General features: G+C 40.8%; 1 protein-coding gene across 1 annotated transcript in view; it reads left to right on the top strand.

The window, feature by feature from the left end:
• Nucleotides 1–22,572, top strand: part of LOC130360985 (ceruloplasmin-like) — a 118,154-nt gene that overhangs the window by 75,119 nt on the left and 20,463 nt on the right. Inside the window, exons 13-16 of the mRNA XM_056563547.1 lie at nucleotides 14,150–14,289; nucleotides 14,740–14,868; nucleotides 14,949–15,055; nucleotides 15,359–15,578. Of these exons, the coding sequence (XP_056419522.1) occupies nucleotides 14,150–14,289; nucleotides 14,740–14,868; nucleotides 14,949–15,055; nucleotides 15,359–15,578 (596 nt within the window). The remainder of the gene's footprint in view (nucleotides 1–14,149; nucleotides 14,290–14,739; nucleotides 14,869–14,948; nucleotides 15,056–15,358; nucleotides 15,579–22,572) is intronic.

Below are 22,572 nucleotides of genomic sequence, written 5' to 3'. Positions count from 1 at the left end.
ACCTAACTGAAGGTTTTCCAACCAGTGTGCCTCCAGCTGTTGCAAAACTAAAACTCCCAGCATGTACTGACAGACCATGCATGCTGAGAGTTGTAGTTTTGCAACAGCTGGAGGCTAACTGGTTGGAAAATACTGAGTTAGGTAACTGAAACTAACTGAAGGTTTTCCAACCAGTGTGCCTCCAGCTGTTGCAAAACTACAACTCCCAGCATGTACTGACAGACCGTGCATGCTGGGAGTTGTAGTTTTGAAACAGCTGGAGGTTCCCCCCCCCCCCCATGTGAACGTACAGGGTACATTCACAGGGTCGGGTTTACAGCAAGTTTCCTGCTTCAAGTATGAGCTGCGGCAAATTTTTCGCAGCAGCGCAAATTCCTAGCGGGAAACTTACCGTAACCCGCCAGTGTGAATGTACCCTAAAAACACTACACTACCACCTAATAAAGAGTAAAACACTACATATACACCCCCTTACACTGTCCCCCCCAATAAAAATAAAAAACGTATTGTACAGCAGTGTTTCCAAAACGGAGCCTCCAGCTGTTGCAAAACAACAACTCCCAGCATTTCCGGACAGCCACTGATTGTCCAGGCATGCTGGGAGTTTAGCAACAGCTGGAGGCACCCTGTTTGGGAATCACTGGCGTAGAATACCCCTATGTCCACCCCTGTGCAATCCCTAATTTAGTCCTCAAATGCGCATGTGCTCTCTCACTTTGGAGCCCTGTCGTATTTCAAGGAAACAGTTTAGGGCCACATATGGGGTATTTCCGTACTCGGGAGAAATTGCACTACAAATTTTGGGGGGCTTTTTCTCCTTTTACCCCTTATGAAAAGGAAAAGTTGGGGTCTACACCAGCCTGTTAGTGTAAAAAAAAAAATTTTTTACACTAACATGCTGGTGTTGCCCTTTACTTTTTATTTTCACAAGAGGTAAAAGGAAAAAAAGACCCCCAAAATTTGTAACGCAATTTCTGCTGAGTACGGAAATAACCCATATGTGGGCGTAAAATGCTCTGCGGGCGCACAACAAGGCTCAGGAGTGAGAGCGCACTATGTACATTTGAGGCCGAAATTGGTGATTTGCACAGGGGTGGCTGATTTTACAGCGGTTCTGACATAAATGCAAAATAATAAATACCCACATGTGACCCCATTTTGGAAACTACACCCATCACATAATTTAATAAGGGGTACAGTGAGCATTTACGCCCCACAGGTGTCTGACAGATTTTTGGAACAGTGGTCTGTGAAAATGAAAAATGTAATTTCTTTGTTTGCACAGCCCACTGTTCCAAAGATCTGTCAAGCGCCAGTGGGGTGTAAATGCTCACTGCACCCCTTATTACATTCCGTGAGGGGTGTAGTTTCCAAAATGGGGTCACATGTGGGGGGGGTCCACTGTTCTGGCACCACGGGGGGCTTTGTAAATGCACATGGCCCCCGACTTCCATTCCAAACAAATTATCTCTCTAAAAGCTCAATGGTGCTCCTTCTCTTCTGAGCATTGTAGTTCGCTCGCAGTGCACTTGACGTCCACATATGGGGTATTTCCATACTCAGAAGAAATGGGGCTACAAATTTTGGGGGCATTTTCTCCTATTACCCTTTGTAAAAAAGTAAAATTTGGGGAAAGACCAGCATTTTAGTGGAAATTTTTTTTTTCATTTACAAATCTGACTGTAACAAAAAGTTGTCAAACACCTGTGGGGTGTTAAGGCTCACCATACCCCTTGTTACGTTCCTTGAGGGGTGTCGTTTCCATAATAGTGTGCGATGTGGGGGTTTTGCTGTCCTGGCACCATAGGGGCTTCCTAAATGGGACATGCCCCCCAAAAACTATTTCAGAAAAACTCACTCTCCTAAATCCCATTGTTGCTCCTTCGCTTCTGAGCCCTCTAGTGCACCCGCCGAACACTTGACATACACATATGAGGTATTTTCTTACTCGAGAGAAATTGGGTTACAAATTTTGAGAGGATTTTTTTCCTTTTACCCTTTGTAAAAATTCAAAAACTGGGTCTACAAGAACATGCCAGTGTAAAAAATGAAGATTTAGAATTTTCTCCTTCACTTTGCTGCTATTCCTGTGAAACACCTAAAGGGTTAACACACTTACTGATTGTCATTTTGAATACTTTGAGGGGTGCAGTTTTTATAATGGGGTCATTTATCGGGTATTTCTAACCAGAAGACCCTTCAAATCCACTTCAAACCTGAACTGGTCCCTGAAAAATTCCGATTTTGAAAATTTTGCGAAAAATTGGAAAATTGCTGCTGAACTTTGAAGCCCCCTGATGTCTTCCAAAAGTAAAAACTCGTCAATTTTATGATGCAAACATAAAGTAGACAAATTGTATATGTGAATCAATACATAATTTATTTGGAATATCCATATTCCTTATAAGTAGAGAGCTTCAAAGTTAGAAAAATGCTAAATTTTCAAATTTTTCATGAAATTTTTGCATTTTTCACCTAGAAAGGATGCAAGTATCGCCGAAAATTTACCACTAACATAAAGTAGAATATGTCATGAAAAAACAATCTCGGAATCAAATTTATAAGTAAAAGCATTCCAGAGTTATTAATGCTTAAAGTGACAGTGGTCAGATTTGCAAAAAATGCTCCCGTCCTTAGGGTCATAATGGGCTCCGTCCCCAAGGGGTTAAAGTGACAGTGGTCAGATTTGCAAAAAATGCTCTTGTCCTTAGGGTCATAATGGGCTCCGTCCCCAAGGGGTTAAACTATTCACAAATCAAACTGTGTAGCTACATTGGACTCCTTGAAGTATAGGCATTTGAAACCTTCTCACTGCTTAGCTTTCACATCTTCCATATTTTTTATTTTTAATGTAGAGTTTCTTGTGTATTCCTTGGGCTTACCTGTTTTGTCAGGCATGGGTTAGGCTCCTTACTGGATGCAAATCTGTCACTGAAATTACTAAATAATGTTGCCTACATATGCAGCCATTTAGTGCTCAGATAAAACATAACTTTAAATTATAGCCTATAATTAAAATATTCTATTAAGTAGGTCCCTTTAATAATAACTGTTGTAAACTTGTGGATCTGCATGTAACTACATGCTAGTATGCTAACCATACACTAATATTGCACTGTTTAATTGTGGTGGCTGCAGTCCACAAGAAAGAGTAAGGTATGGACCTACACTGATGATATTAAAACATTAAACACACATCGCCCCACCAACAAGTGGCATCATCAAGGGCTATACGGCAAATGGCTATTTTCCCTACAGCCCTTGATAAAGCCACTTGTTGGTAGTGAAACTTCGGGGGGGGGAAGCAATGTGTGTTTAATGTTTTAATATCATCAGTGTAGGTCCATACCTTCCTCTTTCTTGTGGACTAAAGAATAGTCAGACTGAACTTGCAATCCTGATAATAAATATCCATGAAATAAAGTCCATTGTGTAGTAGTCACTGATAGGAATAGATAGTTTGTAGAAGTCAATCACACTGATGTGTGAATATTTGTAATCCAAACCACAGGTTTTGGCTCCATATGTAAGGTGCCCGCTGCTAGAGACTTAGCGATCTCAATGGTATTCAGTGATGTTTGAAAATAACTTGTAACAGTCTTGATAGACAAGAGTTATATTGTATATAACTATAGGATGGCTTGTTTCTCCTGAGCGGAGACCCACTGCTAGAGACTGAGCGGTCTCAGATAAATGCAGTGGGATTAGTGGGCAAGTAAACCGGGGGACTGCAGCGCTTCATAATACAATAAGGCTGTATGTATAGTACCTGGTGTGGCGCTGGTGGTCCCGACTTTGTGCAGAAGATCGATGCTGATAGAGACACGGCCGTCTCAAATCATACAGCCTTGATAGTATTGGGTCCGGTCATCAGAGTGTCTGCAACGGCACTGGTAATTCGTCCGGTGCAGTGTATCCTCGTGGCTGGAGCATTGTGCATAGGGTTAATGCACCGCAAATGCAATGATTCTATCTCTAGAGTATAGGCTGGATGGTGTGGCACTTTAAAATACAAGCTGGACGCGTTTCAAGTCCTCCATAGGACTTTTCCTCAGCAGCTAATAATAAATGTGAATTTCCAAAAGAGATCTGGTGGGGTTTTATATGTATAGCTCCTCCCTTTATGGGAGGACATCACAACCACTTGAAGGCATAATTGGGATTCTGTGGAAAACGTGGTAGAAGTCCATCTTTTAGTGACAGGGCTGAAATTGTGCTATAACCTGATGTACAGTTGCTAACATAGTTTAAAATTATGCTCATATGTACCTCTATATAATAAATACCATTATACAATAAAAAATAAATATGAATAAAAATAGAAGTGTGTAAACATCTAAATTGTTTAAATATATTAGAAGTATTAAAACGACCTCGAACATGGGTACAAGAACTAAATGATGATGGAGATGACTCTAAATATTACTTTGTGTTTGAATATATGTAATGACATGTGAGATGGAAAGTGAAAAAAAAAAAATATATATATACCGTATATATAAATATATATATATATATATATATATATATATATATATATACATATATGTGTGTGTATGTGTGTGTGTGTGTGAAGAGTGTATAAAAAATATATATAATAAAAAATATAGATATGTTTAAAAAAAACTATTTTAAAAATATATGTCTTAAAAATATAATGATAATAGAAACTACAGCGTATGTGTATTTATGAAATAGGAATTTATATAATATAGTATAATATGAATGTGAAACACAAGAGGAGAATGGAGTTAGGATATGGGGTGATGAATAGGATGTTAAATAGAAAATGAGGTGGGGAAAGAGTTTATAAACTAGAATGGAATAATACATTTAGGAAAAAAGGGGGGTAATAATATTAATATTAACATTAATCTAAAAACCCAAAAACTTCAAATTCACTATTCAATTCCTTGGGTGCTAGAGAGTCAAACTCTAAATATTTTTCCAGATTCAGCTCTAGACATTTTTTGGATATAATCACCCCCTCACCAATCTTGTTGAATGGATTGAATGGCTACATATCTAAGGTTGTCCGGATTTCCTTGGTGAAACTGATTAAAATGGGCAGATAATGGATCTTTTTCATTTCTTTTTTAATGTTATATCTATGTTCAAGTATGCGTGTTTTTAATGCTCGTGATGTGCGACCTATGTACTGCTTATTGGAAGGACATTCTATTAGATAAATGACTCCTTTTCTAGCACAATTCAGGAAGTCAGTGATTTTATGTGTAAAATCATTAGTTGTGGATTTAACCTCTATCGTCCTTTTATCAAATTTTGTTGCCTTGCAGTTGGGACATTGTCCACACCTAAAAGTTCCTTTTAACCTCTTCAGGACACAGGGCATTTGGATACACCCTGCATACCGAGTCCTTAAGGACTTAAGGGAAATCCGGTCCCCACCGCTAGCAGGTTGGGGACCGGAGCCGGATGCCTGCTGAAATCGTTCCATGTCGGCGATGGCCGCAGATCGCTGGACAATTCAGCCCAGCGATCTGCGGCGGATTCCGGGTCAAACGGGTCTCCAGTGACCCGGAATTACAGGCTGTTCGGGGCCGTCTCTGACGCGAGCAACACTATACAATAACACACTATACACTAAAACACAATAAAATAAAAAGGAAAAAACACTACATATACACATACCCCTCCCCAATAAAAATGAAAAATGTCTGGTACGCCACTGTTTCCAAAACGGAGCCTCCAGCTGTTGCAAAACAACTACTCCCAGTATTACCAGACAGCCACTGACTGTCCAGGCATGCTGGGAGTTTTAGAACAGCTGGAGGCACCCTGTTTGGGAATCACTGGCGTAGAATACCCCTATGTCCACCCCTATGCCAGTCCCTAATTTAGGCCTCAAATGGGCATGGTGCTCTCACTTTGGAGCCCTGTCGTATTTCAAGGCAACAGTTTAGGGTCACATATAGGGTATCGCCGTACTCGGGAGAAATTGGGCTTAAAATTTTGGGGGGTATTTTCTGCTTTTACCCTTTTTAAAAATGTAAAATTTTGGGGAAAACAAGCATTTTAGGTAAAAAATGTTCTTTTTTTTACATATGCAAAAGTTGTGAAACACCTGTGGGGTATAAAGGTTCACTTAACCCCTTGTTACGTTCCCCGAGTGGTCTAGTTTCCAAAATAGTATGCCATGTGTGTTTTTTTTTGCTGTCTGGCACCATAGGGGCTTCCTAAATGCGGCATGCCCCCAGAGCAAAATTTGCTTCCAAAAAGCCAAATGTGACTACTCCTCTTCTGAGACCTGTAGTGCGCCAGCAGAGCCCTTTTCACCCCCATATGGGGTGTTTTCTGAATCGAGAGAAATTGGGCTTCAAATTTTGGGGGGTATTTTGTGCTATTACCTTTTATAAAAATGTAAAATTTTTGGGAAAACAAGCATTTTAGGTAAATTTTTTTTATTTATTTTTTTACATTTGCAAAAGTCATGAAACACCTGTGGGGTACTAAAGCTCACGTTATCCCATGTTACATTCCCCGAGGGGTCTAGTTTCCAAAATGGTATGCCATGTGTTTTTCTTTGCTGTTTTGACACCCTAGGGGCTTCCCAAAGGTGACATGCCCCCCAAAAACCATTTCAGAAGAATGTTCTCTCCAAAATCCCCTTGTTGCTCCTTCCCTCCTGAGTCCTCTACTGCGCCCGCCGAACACTTTATATAGACATATGAGGCATGTGCTTACTTGAGAGAAATTGGGCTACAAATACAAGTAAAAAAATTTCTCCTTTTACCACTTGCAAAAACTCAAAAATTGGGTCTACAAGAACATGTGAGTGTAAAAAATGAAGATTTTGAATTTTCTCCTTCACTTTGCTGCTATTCCTGGGAAACACCTAAAGGGTTAAAACACTGACTGAATGTCATTTTGAATAGTTTGGGGGGTGTAGTTTTTATAATGGGGTCATTTATGGGGTATTTCTAATATGAAGACCCTTCAAATCCACTTCAAAACTGAACTGGTTTCTGAAAAATATCGAGTTTAAAAATTTTGAGAAAAATTGGAAAATTGCTGCTGAACTTTGAAGCCCTCTGATGTCTTCCAAAAGTAAAAGCTCATCAATTTTATGATGCAAACATAAAGTAGACATATTGTATTTGTGAATCAAAAAAAATTATTTGGAATATCCATTTTCCTTACAAGCAGAAAGCTTCAAAGTTAGAAAAATGCAAAATTTTCTAAATTTTCATCAAATTTTGGGATTTTTCACCAAGAAAGGATGCAAGTTACCAAAAAAATTTACTACTATGTTAGAAGTAGAATAAGTCATGAAAAAACAGTCTCAGAATCAGAATGATAACTAAAAGCATTCCAGTGTTATCAATGTTTAAAGTGACAGTGGTCAGATGTGCAAAAAACGGGGCTTGGTCCTTAAGGGGTTGAGTCTACAATGGTGGATAAGGGTATAAATAGTTTGGGATTAATAGTCCTTATTGTCGGTGCAATTTTTGTTCTCGTGTATATAATGGATGGCCTATCTGGAAGGAATTAGTTGAGTGATTTATCTTCACATAGAAGGGGACAATATTTTTTAATGATGTTTTCTATTTTATGGTACTGTGTATTAAATGGGATAATCAGTTTGGGAAGGTCTTTGTTAACAGATCTTGATGTATTGGGTGATTTGGGGGCAAAAAAATGTCACTCTATCTAAACTTCGTACTCTGTCTAGAGATAGCTGCAGATTTGCCAGTGGGTATTGTTTGGTGATGAACTGATTAGTGAGGGTTATGGCTTCAAGTTCGAATTGCTCGTTGTTCGTACAATTTCGTTTTAATCTCCGGAATTGGTTCATGGGGACGTTGATCAGCCATTGTGGAAGATGGCAACTAGTATGCAGAATAAACCTGTTTTTAGCCACAGGTTTATGGTAGGTATTGCAGATGAGTTTATTTTGGGTAGAAGATATTAAAATATCTAAAAATTCTACTGAAGTGGGACTAATATTAGGTGTGAATTTTATATTAAAATCATTAATATTAATAGAAGTAATAAAATTCTCTAGATTAAGTTTGGAGCCCCGCCCTCAACCTCAACGGGGATATTATTCACATCCCATGCGCAATCCCACAACATATCACTCCAACCCACATCCCAATTTTCACCCTCACAACAATTGGAGGAACCCCGGTCACTTCAAGACCCACAAATCTTATTCCAATCAGCAACATTACACTCAATACCACCAGACGTATCACAAACAAACCATTCACAATCCTCCCGACACCCAAGTAATGAATCCACTTTTCAAACAACCCATGGCACCCAGGAGAACTATTCAGACAATAGAAACAATAGCTCAGGTCCACTCCTCACTCCCAATACCTCCCAACCCCAAAAAAAGAGAATACGTAGAGGACACCATAGAAACACCAGATCAACCAAAAACCAAAATAACCAAGACCTAAATCCAGATGAGAATGAGAGTGCAGTATTCAATCTCAGTTCTGCCACACTAAATGCAAATCAGATAAAATTACTGAATAAAGGCTTAAAATTCGCTCCCAGCCAACCACTGGACAAGTTTGAAGTTTTCATAGGAATAGAAAAATATATTCGAAAACTTAGTCTTAAAAAATACTTCATGAAAAATCCTATAGAAACACAGATTGCTACTACATCCACATACAAACACACTACACTTACAAATCAATCACATTTTTTTCCCAGACAAGAAATCAGTCCTGACACATCAGCCTTTAAGAAAGCAGTCAAATACGACCTGAGAAAGATAAAAACACCAAAACATACATGGGGCAATATCACACCTGGGGAGATATCAGCAATTAAACAACTACAGCAGGACCTGTCCATCACCATCAGGCCAGCTGACAAAGGAGGATGGACACCACAGTATGTGGTGTGATGGACACCACAATATACACAGTATACACATCTGAATGTATGTCACAACTTAGTGACACGGATACATATGTTAAGTTAAAAGGAGATCCAATTTTACAATATTCAGAAGAATTATTGAATCTATGTCAAAACACAAGAGAGAAAGGTATCCTCTCCAAACACGAATTTGGGTACATTACTGGTCCTCACAAACGCATACCGTTTTTTTACACGATACCCAAGTTGCACAAAAATTCGACACAACCCCCAGGCCACCCGATAGTGTCGGGCATAGGATCAATCACAGCTAACCTCAGACAATACAAAGACCAAATGCTCCAACCATATGTGAAAACCATCCCATCCTATATACGTGACACTACCCAAATCTTCCAAATTGTTTAAGCTGTCAATTGGGACCCATTGTGGTACTTAGGAACATTAGACGTAAGCTCTTAATATAGGATCATAAATCATCAGCAAGGTATTGAGGCTAACCGAGACACACTAGAGAGACATGCAGATTTGCTGGTTGAACAAATTCATTTTATTCTTGTGGGTATTAAATTTATTTTAACACACAATTATTTTAAATTTGATACAGATTTTTATCTTCAAATTAACAGTACAGCTATGGGCACCAGGTTCGCCTGTAGATATGCCAATCTTTTCATGTCAAGTTGGGAACATATTACCATCAATTCCCAGCTGGAAGGTGACCTAATGTCCTGGCACCCTTACATTGATGTCATCTTTTTTATATGGGGGGCTCCCAACTAAATCTAGAGAATTTTATTACTTCTATTAATATTAATGATTTTATTCACACCTAATATTAGTCCCACTTCAGTAGAATTTTTAGATCTTTTAATATCTACTACCCAAAATAAACTCATCTGCAATACCTACCATAAACCTGTGGCTAAAAACGGGTTTATTCTGCATTCTAGTTGCCATCTTCCACAATGGCTGATCAACGTCCCCATGAGCCATTTCCAGAGAGTAAAACAAAATTGTACGAACAACGAGCAATTCGAACTTGAAGCCATAACCCTCACTAATCAGTTCATCACCAAACAATACCCACTGGCAAATCTGCAGCTATCTCTAGACAGAGTACGAAGTTTAGATAGAGTGACATTTTTTGCCCCCAAATCACCCAATGCATCAAGATCTGTTAACAAAGACCTTCCCAAACTGATTATCCCATTTAATACACAGTACCGTAAAATAGAAAACATCATTAAAAAAATATTGGCCCCTTCTATGTGAAGATAAATCACTCAACCAATTCCTTCCAGATAGGCCATCCATTATATACACAAGAGCTCCCAATTTGGGAACAAAAAATTGCAACAAAAATAAGGACTATTAATCCCAAACTTAAACCCTTATGCACCATCGTAGACTTAAAAGGATTTTTTAGGTGTTGACAATGTCCCAACTGCAAGGCAACAAAATTTGATAAAAGGACGATAGAGGTTAAATCCACAACTAATGATTTTACATATAAAATCACTGACTTCCTGAATTGTGCTAGAAAAGGAGTCATTTATCTAATAGAATTTCCTTGCAATAAGCAGTACATAGGTCGCACATCACGAGCTTTAAAAACATTTGAGTTTGCCTCTCTAGCATCCAAGGGATTGAATAGTGAATTTGAAGTTTTTGGGTTTTTAGATTAATGTTAATATTAATATTATTACCCCCATTTTTTCCTAAATGTATTATTCCATTCTAGAGTATAAACCCTTTCCCCACCTCATTTTCTATTTCACATCCTATTCATCACCCCATACCCTAACTCCATTCTCCCCTTGTGTTTCACATTCATATTATACTATATTATATCAATTAATATTTCATAAATACACATACGCTGTAGTTTCTGTTATCATTATATTTTTAAGACATATTTTTTAAATAGTTTAAAATATATATATATATATATATATATATATATTTCTTTATTATATATATTTTTCATACACTCTTCACATATATATATATATATATATATATATATATTTTTTTTTTTTCCCACTTTCCATCTCACGTCATTATATTTTTTTCACTTTCCATCTCACATGTCATTACATTATCTTCAAACACAAAGTAAAATTTAGATTAATCTCCATCATCATTTAGTTCTTATATCCATGTTCAAGGTTATTTTAATACTTCTAATATATTTAAAAAATTTTGATGTTTTCACAGATAACCATTATACCTACCTAAATTCACTTCTTTTTTTATTTTTATTTTTATTCATATTTATTTTTTATTGTATAATGGTATTTATTATATAGAGGTATATATGAGCATAATTTTAAACTATGTTTGTAACTGTACATCAGGTTATAGCCCAATTTCAGCCCTGTCACTAAAAGATGGACTTCTACCACGTTTTCCACATAATCCCAATTATGCCTTCAAGTGGTTGTGATGTCCTCTCATAAAGGGAGGAGCTATACATATAAAACCCCACCAGATCTCTTTGGGAAATTTACTTTTATTATTAGCCGCTGAGGAAAAGTCCTATGGAGGACTTGAAACGTGTCCAGCTTGTATTTTAGAGTGCCATACCATCCAGCCTATACTCTAGAGATAGAATCATTGCATTTGCGGCGCATTAACTCTATGAGCAACACTCCAGCCACGAGGATACACCACACCGGACGAATTACCGAATTACCAGTGCCGCTGCAGACACTCTGATGACCGGACTCAATACTATAATCTGCTGTATGATTTGAGACGGCCGTGCCTCTATCAGCATCGATCTTCTGCACTAAGTCGGGACCGCCAGCGCCACACCAGGTACTATAATACAGCCTTACTGTATTATGAAGCGCTGCAGCCCCTGGGTTTACTTGCCCACTAATCCCACTGCATTTATCTGAGACCGCTCAGCCTGTAGCAGCGAGCTCCTTGTATAAGGAGCCAAAACCTGTGGTTTAGATTACAAATATTCACAAATAAATGTGATTGACTTCTACAAACGATCTATTCTTATCAGTGACTACTAAACTATGCACTTTATTTCATGGATATTTATTATCAGGATTACAAGTTCGGTCTGACTATTCTTCAGACATTCCTCAAGAATTGGCTGGTTTATTAGATACTGTGGTCACTTTATATTTATAATTATATTTATCAATTGCCTGTTTTTATCAGTTTTATTTGCCATATTGTATATTTATAGAATTATCTGATTCTAATCTGAATTTAATCTGTGTATTTGCTGACCCACAAGGGCCCTGTGAGGTTTGGCACATACCTTATATTTATCTGTTATACATCACATAAATAAATCTATTTTTATCCAATATTCATTCACCCTGAGCCTCAATTTCCATTTTTCGTATATTGCATTACCGACACCGTGGGTATAGGTGCCATTTGAGCTGCTCGGGTCCCCGGGCACTAGTTGATAAGAGCCTCTCCTATACTTTGTACTAAGGTTAATTCTTTGCACAGATTTATCACAGATGCGAATCACACCACAGAATTCCGATGCCAATTCATCAGTGTGAATGTACCCTAAGACCATGTTCACACGGCAGAATGTCTGCACGGAATTCCGCATGAATCTTCCGCACGGACATTCTGCAGCAGAGTCCCATTGATTTCAATGGGATTCTGCTGCTCTGTTCAATTTCTGCAGCAGCTACATGTGCCACAGAAATCCTGATTCCAGTGTTTGCAAAAACATTGAATGTGTTCAATGTTCTTGCAGAATTCCGCAAGGAAATGCATTGTTGTCTATGAGACGGTCTAAGCATTTTTGAGCGTTCCTAGGGCTGGCATGCTCTGTCGGCGCTCCGCTGTCTGTGGAATGTCTGCACGGAAATTTTGTGTGCGGACGTTACACCATGTGAACATAGCCTAAGGGAATTTTCACACGGTGGCTCAAACTCGCTGCAGGAAACTAATTTCTAAACGTGACGTGTAAATATACCATAAGGGTAGGGTCACACGTGCTGTATTTTGCTGCGTATTTGCTGCTGCATATTTTCCTACCCATTGAAGTCAATGGGTAGGAAAATGCGCAGTGTATTTTGGGTTGGAAAATACCCAGCAGCAAATTTGCAGCAATATATACGTTACCCTACCCTACAGGATCTGCTGCATATTTGATGCTGTCGTTTTGAATCTGCATTGAGTCATTTAGTTTACATGGAACTATGCAGCATAAAATCTACAACTTCAAATCCTGCACATCAAATATGTGCATTCTAGAAAATGCATTAAAGGGTATAATCAAAAAGTGTTTAAAAAGTCACTAGAGCATCATGAGGACATCTGTTCTTACGTAACACTGACTTTTTCATATCATACTGTATATACTGTTGATGGCTACAGTCCTAACTCCTGGTATGAAATATGACTGGTGACACAGGCGTATTAAACAAGCATATGAAACATATAGCCTAGACCTTTGATGAAGCTCTGTTGAAAAAAACATGTCAGACGGGCTATGTGTTTGAGTTTTAATAACCTTTGTCACCAATCATATTTTATAACTTTTGTTAGTACTGCAGCCATCAACAAAATGTGTGATGTGAAATAGTCAGCACTAGTGGATGCCCTCATTATGCTATAGTGGCATATGTTAATCACATTCTGACTAGTGACACTGGTATTTTTAAACTCTTTTTGTTATACCTTTTAATATATACACTAATAAAAGTGAAGTTTTAGGGTGTGGTTATAGTTAAGGTATCAGTGATTCGGAGGGTTTTTAGTGTGTAGTCAAAATCTGAAACAAAATATGCACATGAACATACCCTAAAAACATAAATGTTGTACAATAAAACCTCTCCGGAAGACAACCTCTTTGAGGAGACCACCTTCATAGAAGACCACTATTTAATGCAGTTTTAGGTTGTCTGCTCAAAGAGGTTCCAGTTTACATTCAGTGGGCTCTGCTTTCTTACATAATTGACAGCTTTTAGTTCTTAGGAACAGGAGCATAGCTATAGCGGTAGCAGAGGTAGCAGTTGCACCGGGGCCCTGGTGCCTAAGGAGGCCCCAAAACACATCTGCTCCATAAGAGACCAGTATTTTAATTGGCATATGGGGCCCTGTTGCAGATTTTGCATCGATGCCCAGAAGCCATGCCTTGGCTTAGGAATGATATTTCAGATTTTTTTAGGCTTCGAGAAAATAAATGGAAAAAAAAAACCAGCATCTAAGTAAATGTTTTTATGCATATTTAGGTGTGTGGTTTACATTATAATACAAATATTTAATTCTGTTTGTTTGTTTTTTTATTTAGCCCTGGAGATATATACTTAAACAGAAGTCGAACAACTATTGGTTCAAAGTATAAGAAAGTTGTTTACCGAGAATATCATGATGACACCTTTACAGTAAGAGCGAAAAGGACCAAGGAGCAGGAACATTTGGCACTTATGGGTAACTTATATTTGTTTTGTAGTTTCTATAATACTAGTGAATGAAAGGAGGAGGGAAGATTATTGCAGAAAGCATTGTTACATCTGTATAGTTCTATACTATGACAAGGTCTATAGAATCAGTCCAGCTCACCCCCGTATGCCTCCTGCGTCACGGACTGGTGCAGACCTCACCGCATGCAATGGTCAAAGAAGAAACAATGTCCAGCGCTGGACATTGTTTCTTCTTTGACCTATGACAAGGTCTAGGTGGAGAAAAAAGGGATTTGTGTGTTGCATAGATAAACAAAAGCCATTTAAGAAACATGTATCTATAGGCAGGGATGACACTTCTGCCATTGGATCGTCTGATCCCCTGTATTGAATCAGAGAACATATGGAAATATTTTAGTATGCATTTATTCAAAACAAAAATAAAAATGTATTACAATAATGTGCTCATATATTCCAGGTCCTCTTTTAAGAGCAAGTGTTGGTGATAGAATTAGGATTGTATTTAAAAACATGGCTAGCAGACCATACTCCATCTATGCACACGGCGTTAAAACAGAAGAAAATGATGTAACACCTACCGAACCAGGTGAGAATATCCTTAGATTTATGGAGTAATTATTTTTTGTTAAACATTAACTCATCCCCTATGTAATTATATTGTTACAGGGATGGTGCAAACATATGTCTGGGATGTTGTAGAACGTTCTGGGCCTTATAAGCAAGAAAAATATTGCCTGACATGGGCTTACTATTCCACTGTTGATCGAGTAAAGGTAGGATATTTTTTATTTAGTGTTCTTGTTAATCCTTGAGAGTTCAGGTAGTGGTGGCATCAGTGCTCTGCAGTTATAGTCAAAGGCTCCATAGCACTGGCTAAGAGCGGAATAATAATAATAATTATATATATATATATATATATATATATAGAGAGAGAGAGAGAGAGAGAGAGAGAGAGAGAGAGAGAGAGAGAGAGAGAGAGAGAGAGAGAGAGAGAGAGAGAGAGAGAGAGAGAGAGAGAGAGAGATAAAATGTTAGATTCTGCACCTATATGCGAATATACTTGTGTTCTTTTGCAGGACATATACAGTGGATTAATTGGGCCACTTGTAGTCTGCAAGAAAGGCTATTTTCCACATATGATGCTCACAGAACCAGTTGTGCGCTTCGCTCTCTTTTTCATGGTGCTCGATGAAAATAAATCCTGGTATCTGGATGAAAATATCCAAACATATTGCCTAAATCCAGAGGAAGTGGACAAAAGTGATGCGAATTTCATTGAAAGCAACAAGATGCACAGTAATTTTTCATTTCATGAATATATACGAATACACATTTTATATCTATTGCATGGATATTTTCTATTGACTTGTCTGTAAAAAACTAATAATGCACCAGTGTCAGAACCCGATGGTTATCTTAAATGCATTGGGATATTCTAATGTACAAGAGATTATTAATATTATTTATTTATTTGTTTATGTTTATAGTGCCCACAATACCAGTAATTGAGGAGTAATGTTAATATTAAGCTTGTGCAATGTGTTAAGATAATATATTTTAATCTCCGAAGTGCAGTAAAAGATTTTAATGCATCAGGAGTGAAGAGGATTTCGGGTTAAATCTGTACATAGATTAATAATTGCTCATCTCTTCCTGCAAAAGAGGATCTGCAGCAGTTGAGGTGTGTTGTAGGGTATAATGTCCATTGTACTATAAAATCGCCTCAAAGTTCTGGGACCTGTATAAATGCACTTTGCTTGTAGTCTCATGCTTTAAATATGATCATGGAGCTCATCAGTTCCCTCTTCTAGTTTATAGTAAGGTGTACAATATATAAACATTGCTATCATGCTGTTACACACTGTGCTCCGGTCGCTAGCACAGGCCATGAGCCTTAATGACGGCGGGGACAGGATTTGCATTGCGGGACGCGCCCGCATACGAATCCCGGCCCGTCTTTCACCACGCTCCACTCCTGCAGCTCCTTCTGTCTCTCAGCTCCGGCAAGTGTGTCTCTGTCCCTTAGGGCGCCAGAGCTCTGAAATTTAAAGGGCCAGTACGCCCATAATTAGTGAATACATCTGATACCACATTATAAGTTGTTTGCACCTCCCACACTTCCCTTCCGGATCTTCAGTGCCTATTGCTTGAGAGAAAGTGTTCTTATTGCCTGTTTGCCATACCCGTGTATCCAGACCTTCCTGCTAAGTTTTTTGACTATGAACCTTTGCCGCCTGCCTTGACCTTCTGCTACGTTGACTCCGCTACTGCTTCTTCCTTCGGTACCTCGCCGTCCCCAATTACCTGTGTGGTCGAGCTGTGTCGGGGGTAGCGACCTGGGTGTTGCCTGCCGCAGCAAGCCTATCCTGCCTTGCGGCGGGCTCTGGTGAAGACCAGCGGCACCTTAGACTCCGCTACCCGACATGGTCCGATTCATCAGCCACACAGGTAGAGGATCCACACCCAGCTCCGTTACAGTAAGATCCGGCCATGGATCCCACTGGGGTTCCTTTGCCTGACAACACGGAGTTTGCTTCTATCGTGGCGCTTCAGTCACAGCAGTTGGCCCAGCAGGCACAGCAGCTGAACCAGCTATCCGTCATGATGCAGCAGTTGCTATCTGTTTGTCGCTTCCAGAAAAGTTCTCCCCGGAACGAGCAAAGGTGGCCTTCATCATCAGTCTCCTATCTGGAAGGGCCTAGGCCTCGGCAACTCCGCTGTAGGATTGCAGTGATGCTATCACTACCAATCTCCAGGCGTTCCTGCCGGAATTTTGCACTGTCTTTGAAGAACCTGCTCGAGCTTTCTCTGCTGAGACGGCTTCGCTGAGTCTTTCTCAGGGGAACTCCACTGTGGGCAAGTAAGCCATCCGGTCCCGGACCCTGGCGTCGAAGTTGTCTTGGAATAATGAGGCTCTAAGCGCTACTTTCAAGAAAGGATGTCCTCGCTGCCCGGGAATTGCCATCTAACTTGAATGAACTTATACAATTGACATCCCGGATTTATACCCGTTTCTCTGAGCGACGAGAGGACCTACGACAAGAAAGGGAATCTGCACGACCTCGGCGCTTTCCTCGTCTGGCACCAGTCTTCCAGCAACCACCACAACCTTCTATGTTGCCTCCCACAGTGGAGGCTATGCAAGTGGATTGGTCTCACCTGACCCTGCAGGAAAGAACTCTCCAACAAACCGAAAATCTATGCCTATACTGCGACAGTGCAAACCACTTCCTTAAAGGGGTTATCCAGGGAAAAACTTTTTTTTATATATATATATCAACTGGCTTCAGAGAGTTAAACAGATTTGTAAATTACTTCTATTAAAAAATCTTAATCCTTTCAGTACTTATGAGCTTCTGAAGTTTAGGTTGTTCTTTTCTGTCCAAGTAATCTCTGATGACACGTGTCTCGGGAACCGCCCAGTTTAGAAAAGGTTTGCTATGGGAATTTGCTTCTAAACTGGGCGGTTCCCGAGACACGTGTCATCAGAGATTACTTAGACAGAAAAGAACAACCCTAACTTCAGAAGCTCATAAGTACTGAAAGGATTAAGATTTTTTAATAGAAGTAATTTACAAATCTGTTTAACTTTCTGGAGCCAGTTGATATATATAAAAACGTTTTTTCCTGGGATACCCCCTTAAAGATTGTCCTCTGTGTCCACAGCCACAGGGAAATGCTCGCACCTAGGGTTCGTGGGAAAGGCCTCCCTAGGTGTGAATTCCACCTCTCCATGCTTAAATTTGATGGTCCAGCTTCCCTCTAAAGCAGTGGTTCTTAACCTTGTTGGAGGTACTGAACCCCACAAGTTTCATATGCGCATTCACCGAACCCCTCTTAATTGGAAAAATAAAATATGATTTTTTCAAATTCAAAACATAGGAGGTATATATTTACGTATATATTTATACATAGGTGCACCAAATGAACAAAACCATTAAGAACAAAGAACAAAACCATGAAAACATGATTTTCTCACAAAAACAATGAATATTTACTGCAAATCAGTGTGACTTCTGCAAGACAGTGTGACTTGTCTTTCAGAGACTTGGCAAGTGCCACTCTCATGTCATTTTCGCAACAATGGCAGTGTTCCCCCACATTAGGCAGGCAGTGTCCCCCCACATTAGGCAGACAGAGTTCCCCCCACATTAGGTTGGCAGTGTTCGCCCACATTAGGTTGGCAGTGTTCCCCCACATTAAGTTGGCAGTGTTCCCCCACATTAGGTTGGCAGTGTTCCCCCCACATTAGGCAGACAGTGTTCCCCCACATTGGGCAGACAGAGTTCCCCCACATTGGGCAGACAGAGTTCCCCCACATTAGGCAGGCAGTGTTCCCCCACATTAGGCAGGCAGTGTTCCCCCACATTAGGTGCAATATAGTCCCCCACATTAAGCTGGCAGTATGTTCCCTCACATTAGGTGCAATATAGTCCCCCACATTAGGCTGGCAGTATGTTCCCCCACATTAGGTGCAATATAGTCCCCCACATTAAGCTGGCAGTATGTTCCCCCACATTAGGTGCAATATAGTCCCCTACATTAAGATGGCAGTATGTTCACCCACATTAGGTGCAATATAGTCCCCCACATTAGGCCGGCAGTATGTTCCCCCCACATTAGGTGCAAAATAGTCCCCCACATTAGGCTGGCAGTATGTTCCCCCACATTAAGTGCAATATAGTCCGCCACATTAGGCTGGCAGTATGTTCCCCCCCATTAGGTGCAATGTTGTCCCCCACATTAAGCTGGCAGTATGTTCCCCCACATTAGGTGCAATATAGTCCCCCACATTGGGCTGGCAGTATGTTCCCCCACATTAGGCTGGCAGTATAGTCCCCCACATTACGTTGGCAGTATAGTTCCCCCCACATTAGGTGCAGTATTTTCCCCCACAGACATACAGCCTCCAGCCATACAGTATGGCTGGAGGCTGTATGCCTGTGTACTGCCCCACTTCAGTGTTCCGACCACCGCTCCTCAGGTCCGGCCATAGCAGGACCGGAGGATCACTGGTCGGAACACCGAAGCTGACGCACCGCTGGTAAACACTTGCTTCTTCTCCGCTCCTCCATGCTCCGTTGCCATGGGCGCACGCCTGGGACGTGAGTAACATCCCTGCATGCGCTAGCTCCCGGCGGTCCCCGCGTTTTTAAAGTAAACGTGGGGCCGCAGGGACTTAACAGAGGCGTCCCTGTGTTCCGAAAGCATCTTTCGGAACACAGGGATGTGCCGAGGCAAAAACACCCGGCAGGCCTCCCCCGCCGAACCCCCGAGGCTGACTCACCGAACCCCTGGGGTTCGATCGAACCCAGGTTAAGAATCACTGCTCTAAAGAGATCATCTATGTTCTGGCTTTCCTGGGCTCAGCGGGGAACTTTATTGATGCCCCCCCTAGTGCATAGGTATCATCTGCCAGTGTCTTGCCTCTTAAAACCACTGTACATCTCTATGGTCAATGAAGAAAGGCTGGACTGTACCGTGCTAAATCACACAGAACCCCTGTCGACGCAGATCAGGTTCCTGTATAAGGAGAATTTGTCCTTCTATGTACTCCCACTCTGTACTTCTCCTCTTTTGCTTGGCCTACCTTGGTTGCAGCTTCAGGCCCCACAGCTGGATTGGAAAAGTGGAGAAGTTCTTTGCTGGGGTCCGTACTGCAACAACCACTGTATTTATAAACGTGTGACAAAGTTGAAATCATCGTCTAGTCCTCTGCCTGTTTTACCTTCGTTCCTCCAGGACTGTGCTGATGTCTGCAGTGATGTCCCATTGATTTACTGCCTGGCACCACACCTCCCAGGGGCCGAATCTCTCCCTTGTCTGTTCCTGAAACCCAGGCCATGTCAACCTACATCCAGGAGAACCTTCAGAAGGGATTTATCAGGAAATCCTCTTCTCCTGCCAGAGCCGGGTTCTTCTTTGTGGAAAAAAAATTTGGGTCCTTGCGTCCTTGCATTGACTACCGAGGACTGAATAAAATTACAGTAAAAAAATGTTATCCCCTTCCTTTAATCTCGGATTTGTTTGATTGTCTGCGAGGTGCCAGGATTTTTTCCAAACTGGATCTTCATGGTGCCTATAACTTGATTTGTATAAGAGAAGAGGATGAGTGGAAGACTGTGTTTAATACTCGAGATGGACATTTTGAGTACCTTGTAATGCCATTCAGTCTATTTAATGCTCCAGCAGTCTTCCAGGAGTTTGTCAATTACATTTTTCAGGACCTTCTCTACTCCTGTGTCGTTGTCTATTTGGATGACATTCTCATCTATTTGCCCAATCTCCACACTCATCGTCTCCATCTCCGTCAAGTTTTACAGCATCTCCAAGACAACCAACTCTATGCAAAACTTGAAAAGTGTACCTTTGAAAAAAACAGTATTCCAATTTTGGAGTATATTGTTACCAGTCAAGGACTACAAATGGATCCTAATAAATTATCAGCTGTACTGGAGTGGCCTCAACCTTCTGGTCTGAAAGCAATTCAGCGCTTCCTTGGCTTTGCAAATTACTATCGTCAGTTTATTCCTCACTATTCCACCTTGGTTTCCCCCATCGTATCTCTTATCAAAAAAACTGCCAATCCGAAAGTCTGGACTCCTGAGGCTGAAGAAGCGTTCAAACACTTAAATTCTGCCTTCGTTTCTGCTCTGGTGTTGCCAAGACCTGATCCGAACAAGCCATTTACTTTAGAGGTGGATGCATCTTCAGTTGGTGCAGGAGCAGTCTTGACACAAAGATCTTCTAAGGGAAGGACTGTGACTTGCGGATTTTTCTCTAAGACCTTCTCTCCAGCGGAGAGAAATTATACTATAGGAGATCGTGAACTCCTGGCTATTGAGTTGGCCTTGGAAGAATGGCGACATCTCTTAGAGGGCTTACTCCTGATCGTCTTATTTCCGCAGCACCAGCCAGTCTTCAGCATCTGCCCCCTGGGAAGACTTATGTATCTCCTCGTCTGAGACTCCGAATCTTGAGATGGGGTCATTCTTCTCTGTTGGCTGGTCATGCTGGTATCTGTAAATCCTTGCAACTAATTTCCCAACAGTATTGGTGGCCCACTCTGAAACGGGATGTCATTGACTTTGTTCGTTCCTACTCAGTCTGTGCCCGGGACAAAACACCACGTGCCAAGCCTGCCAGTCTTTTACATCCTTTGCCTATTCCTGACCTGCCCTGGACTAACATTGCAATGGACTTAATTACCGACCTTCCTTCTTCTAGCGGCAATACGGACATCTGGGTTGTTGTGGAACGATTTTCTAAAAAGGCTAATTTTTTGCCCTTTCCTGGTTTACCATCTGCACCTCAACTAGCTAAACTGTTCCTTTCCCATTTCTTCCGTCTCCATGGATTACGACACATATTGTCTCTGACCAGGGAGTCCAGTTTGTCTCCAAATTCTGGAGGGCACTCTGCTCACATCTTCAAGTTAAGTTGGATTTGTCCTCTGCCTATCATCCCCAATCTAATGGTCAAGTTGAGAGGATGAACCAGGTCTTGGGAGATTACCTTCACCACTTTGTTTCTGCCCGCCAAGACGACGGGGCCGATCTACTACCCTGGGCTGAGTTTTCTTACAACCATAGGGATACCAAATCCACAGGAACTTCACCTTTCTTTGTGGTCTATGGACTTAATCCTCGTCCACCTTTGCCCTTGTCTTCCCCCTCCGGTGTCCCTATGGCTGATGAACTTGTACAGAACTTCACCTCCATCTGGAAGAAGACTCGTCTCTCCCTTCTTCATGCCATGACTTGTATGAAATCTCAAGCGGACAAGAAAAGGCGCCCTCCTCCTGAATACTCACCTGGGGGCAAAGTGTGGTTGTCATCTAAACATATCCGCTTCAAAGTACCCTGTTACAAACTGGGTCCACGCTATTTGGGTCCTTTCAGGGTCAAGAAACATCTAAATCCAGTGTCCTTTTCTCTTTATCTGCCTTCCTCCCTTCGGATACCAAATTCTTTTCACGTCTCCCTATTGAAACCTTCCATCCATAACCGCTTCTCTAAAAAGCACATTCTTCCTACTCCCATCTCGGGTACCTCTGATGTATATTCTGTCAAGGAAATTCTGGACTCCAAACTCATCAGGGGAAAACGATTCTTTATTGTAGATTGGGAGGGATTCTGACCAGAGGAGAGGTCTTGACAACCACAGGATAACATCCTAGATCAGGATCTTCTCAAAAGATTCTTGAGCCGTAAAAGGAGGGGGAGACCAAAGGGGGGGGGGGTACTATTACACACTGGGCTCCGGCCGCTAGTACCGGCTTTGAGCGCAG

The sequence above is a fragment of the Hyla sarda genome, chromosome 3 (genome assembly GCF_029499605.1).
Source record: "Hyla sarda isolate aHylSar1 chromosome 3, aHylSar1.hap1, whole genome shotgun sequence".
Taxonomy (NCBI): domain Eukaryota; kingdom Metazoa; phylum Chordata; class Amphibia; order Anura; family Hylidae; genus Hyla; species Hyla sarda.
This window is presented reverse-complemented; position numbering and strand designations above follow the sequence as displayed.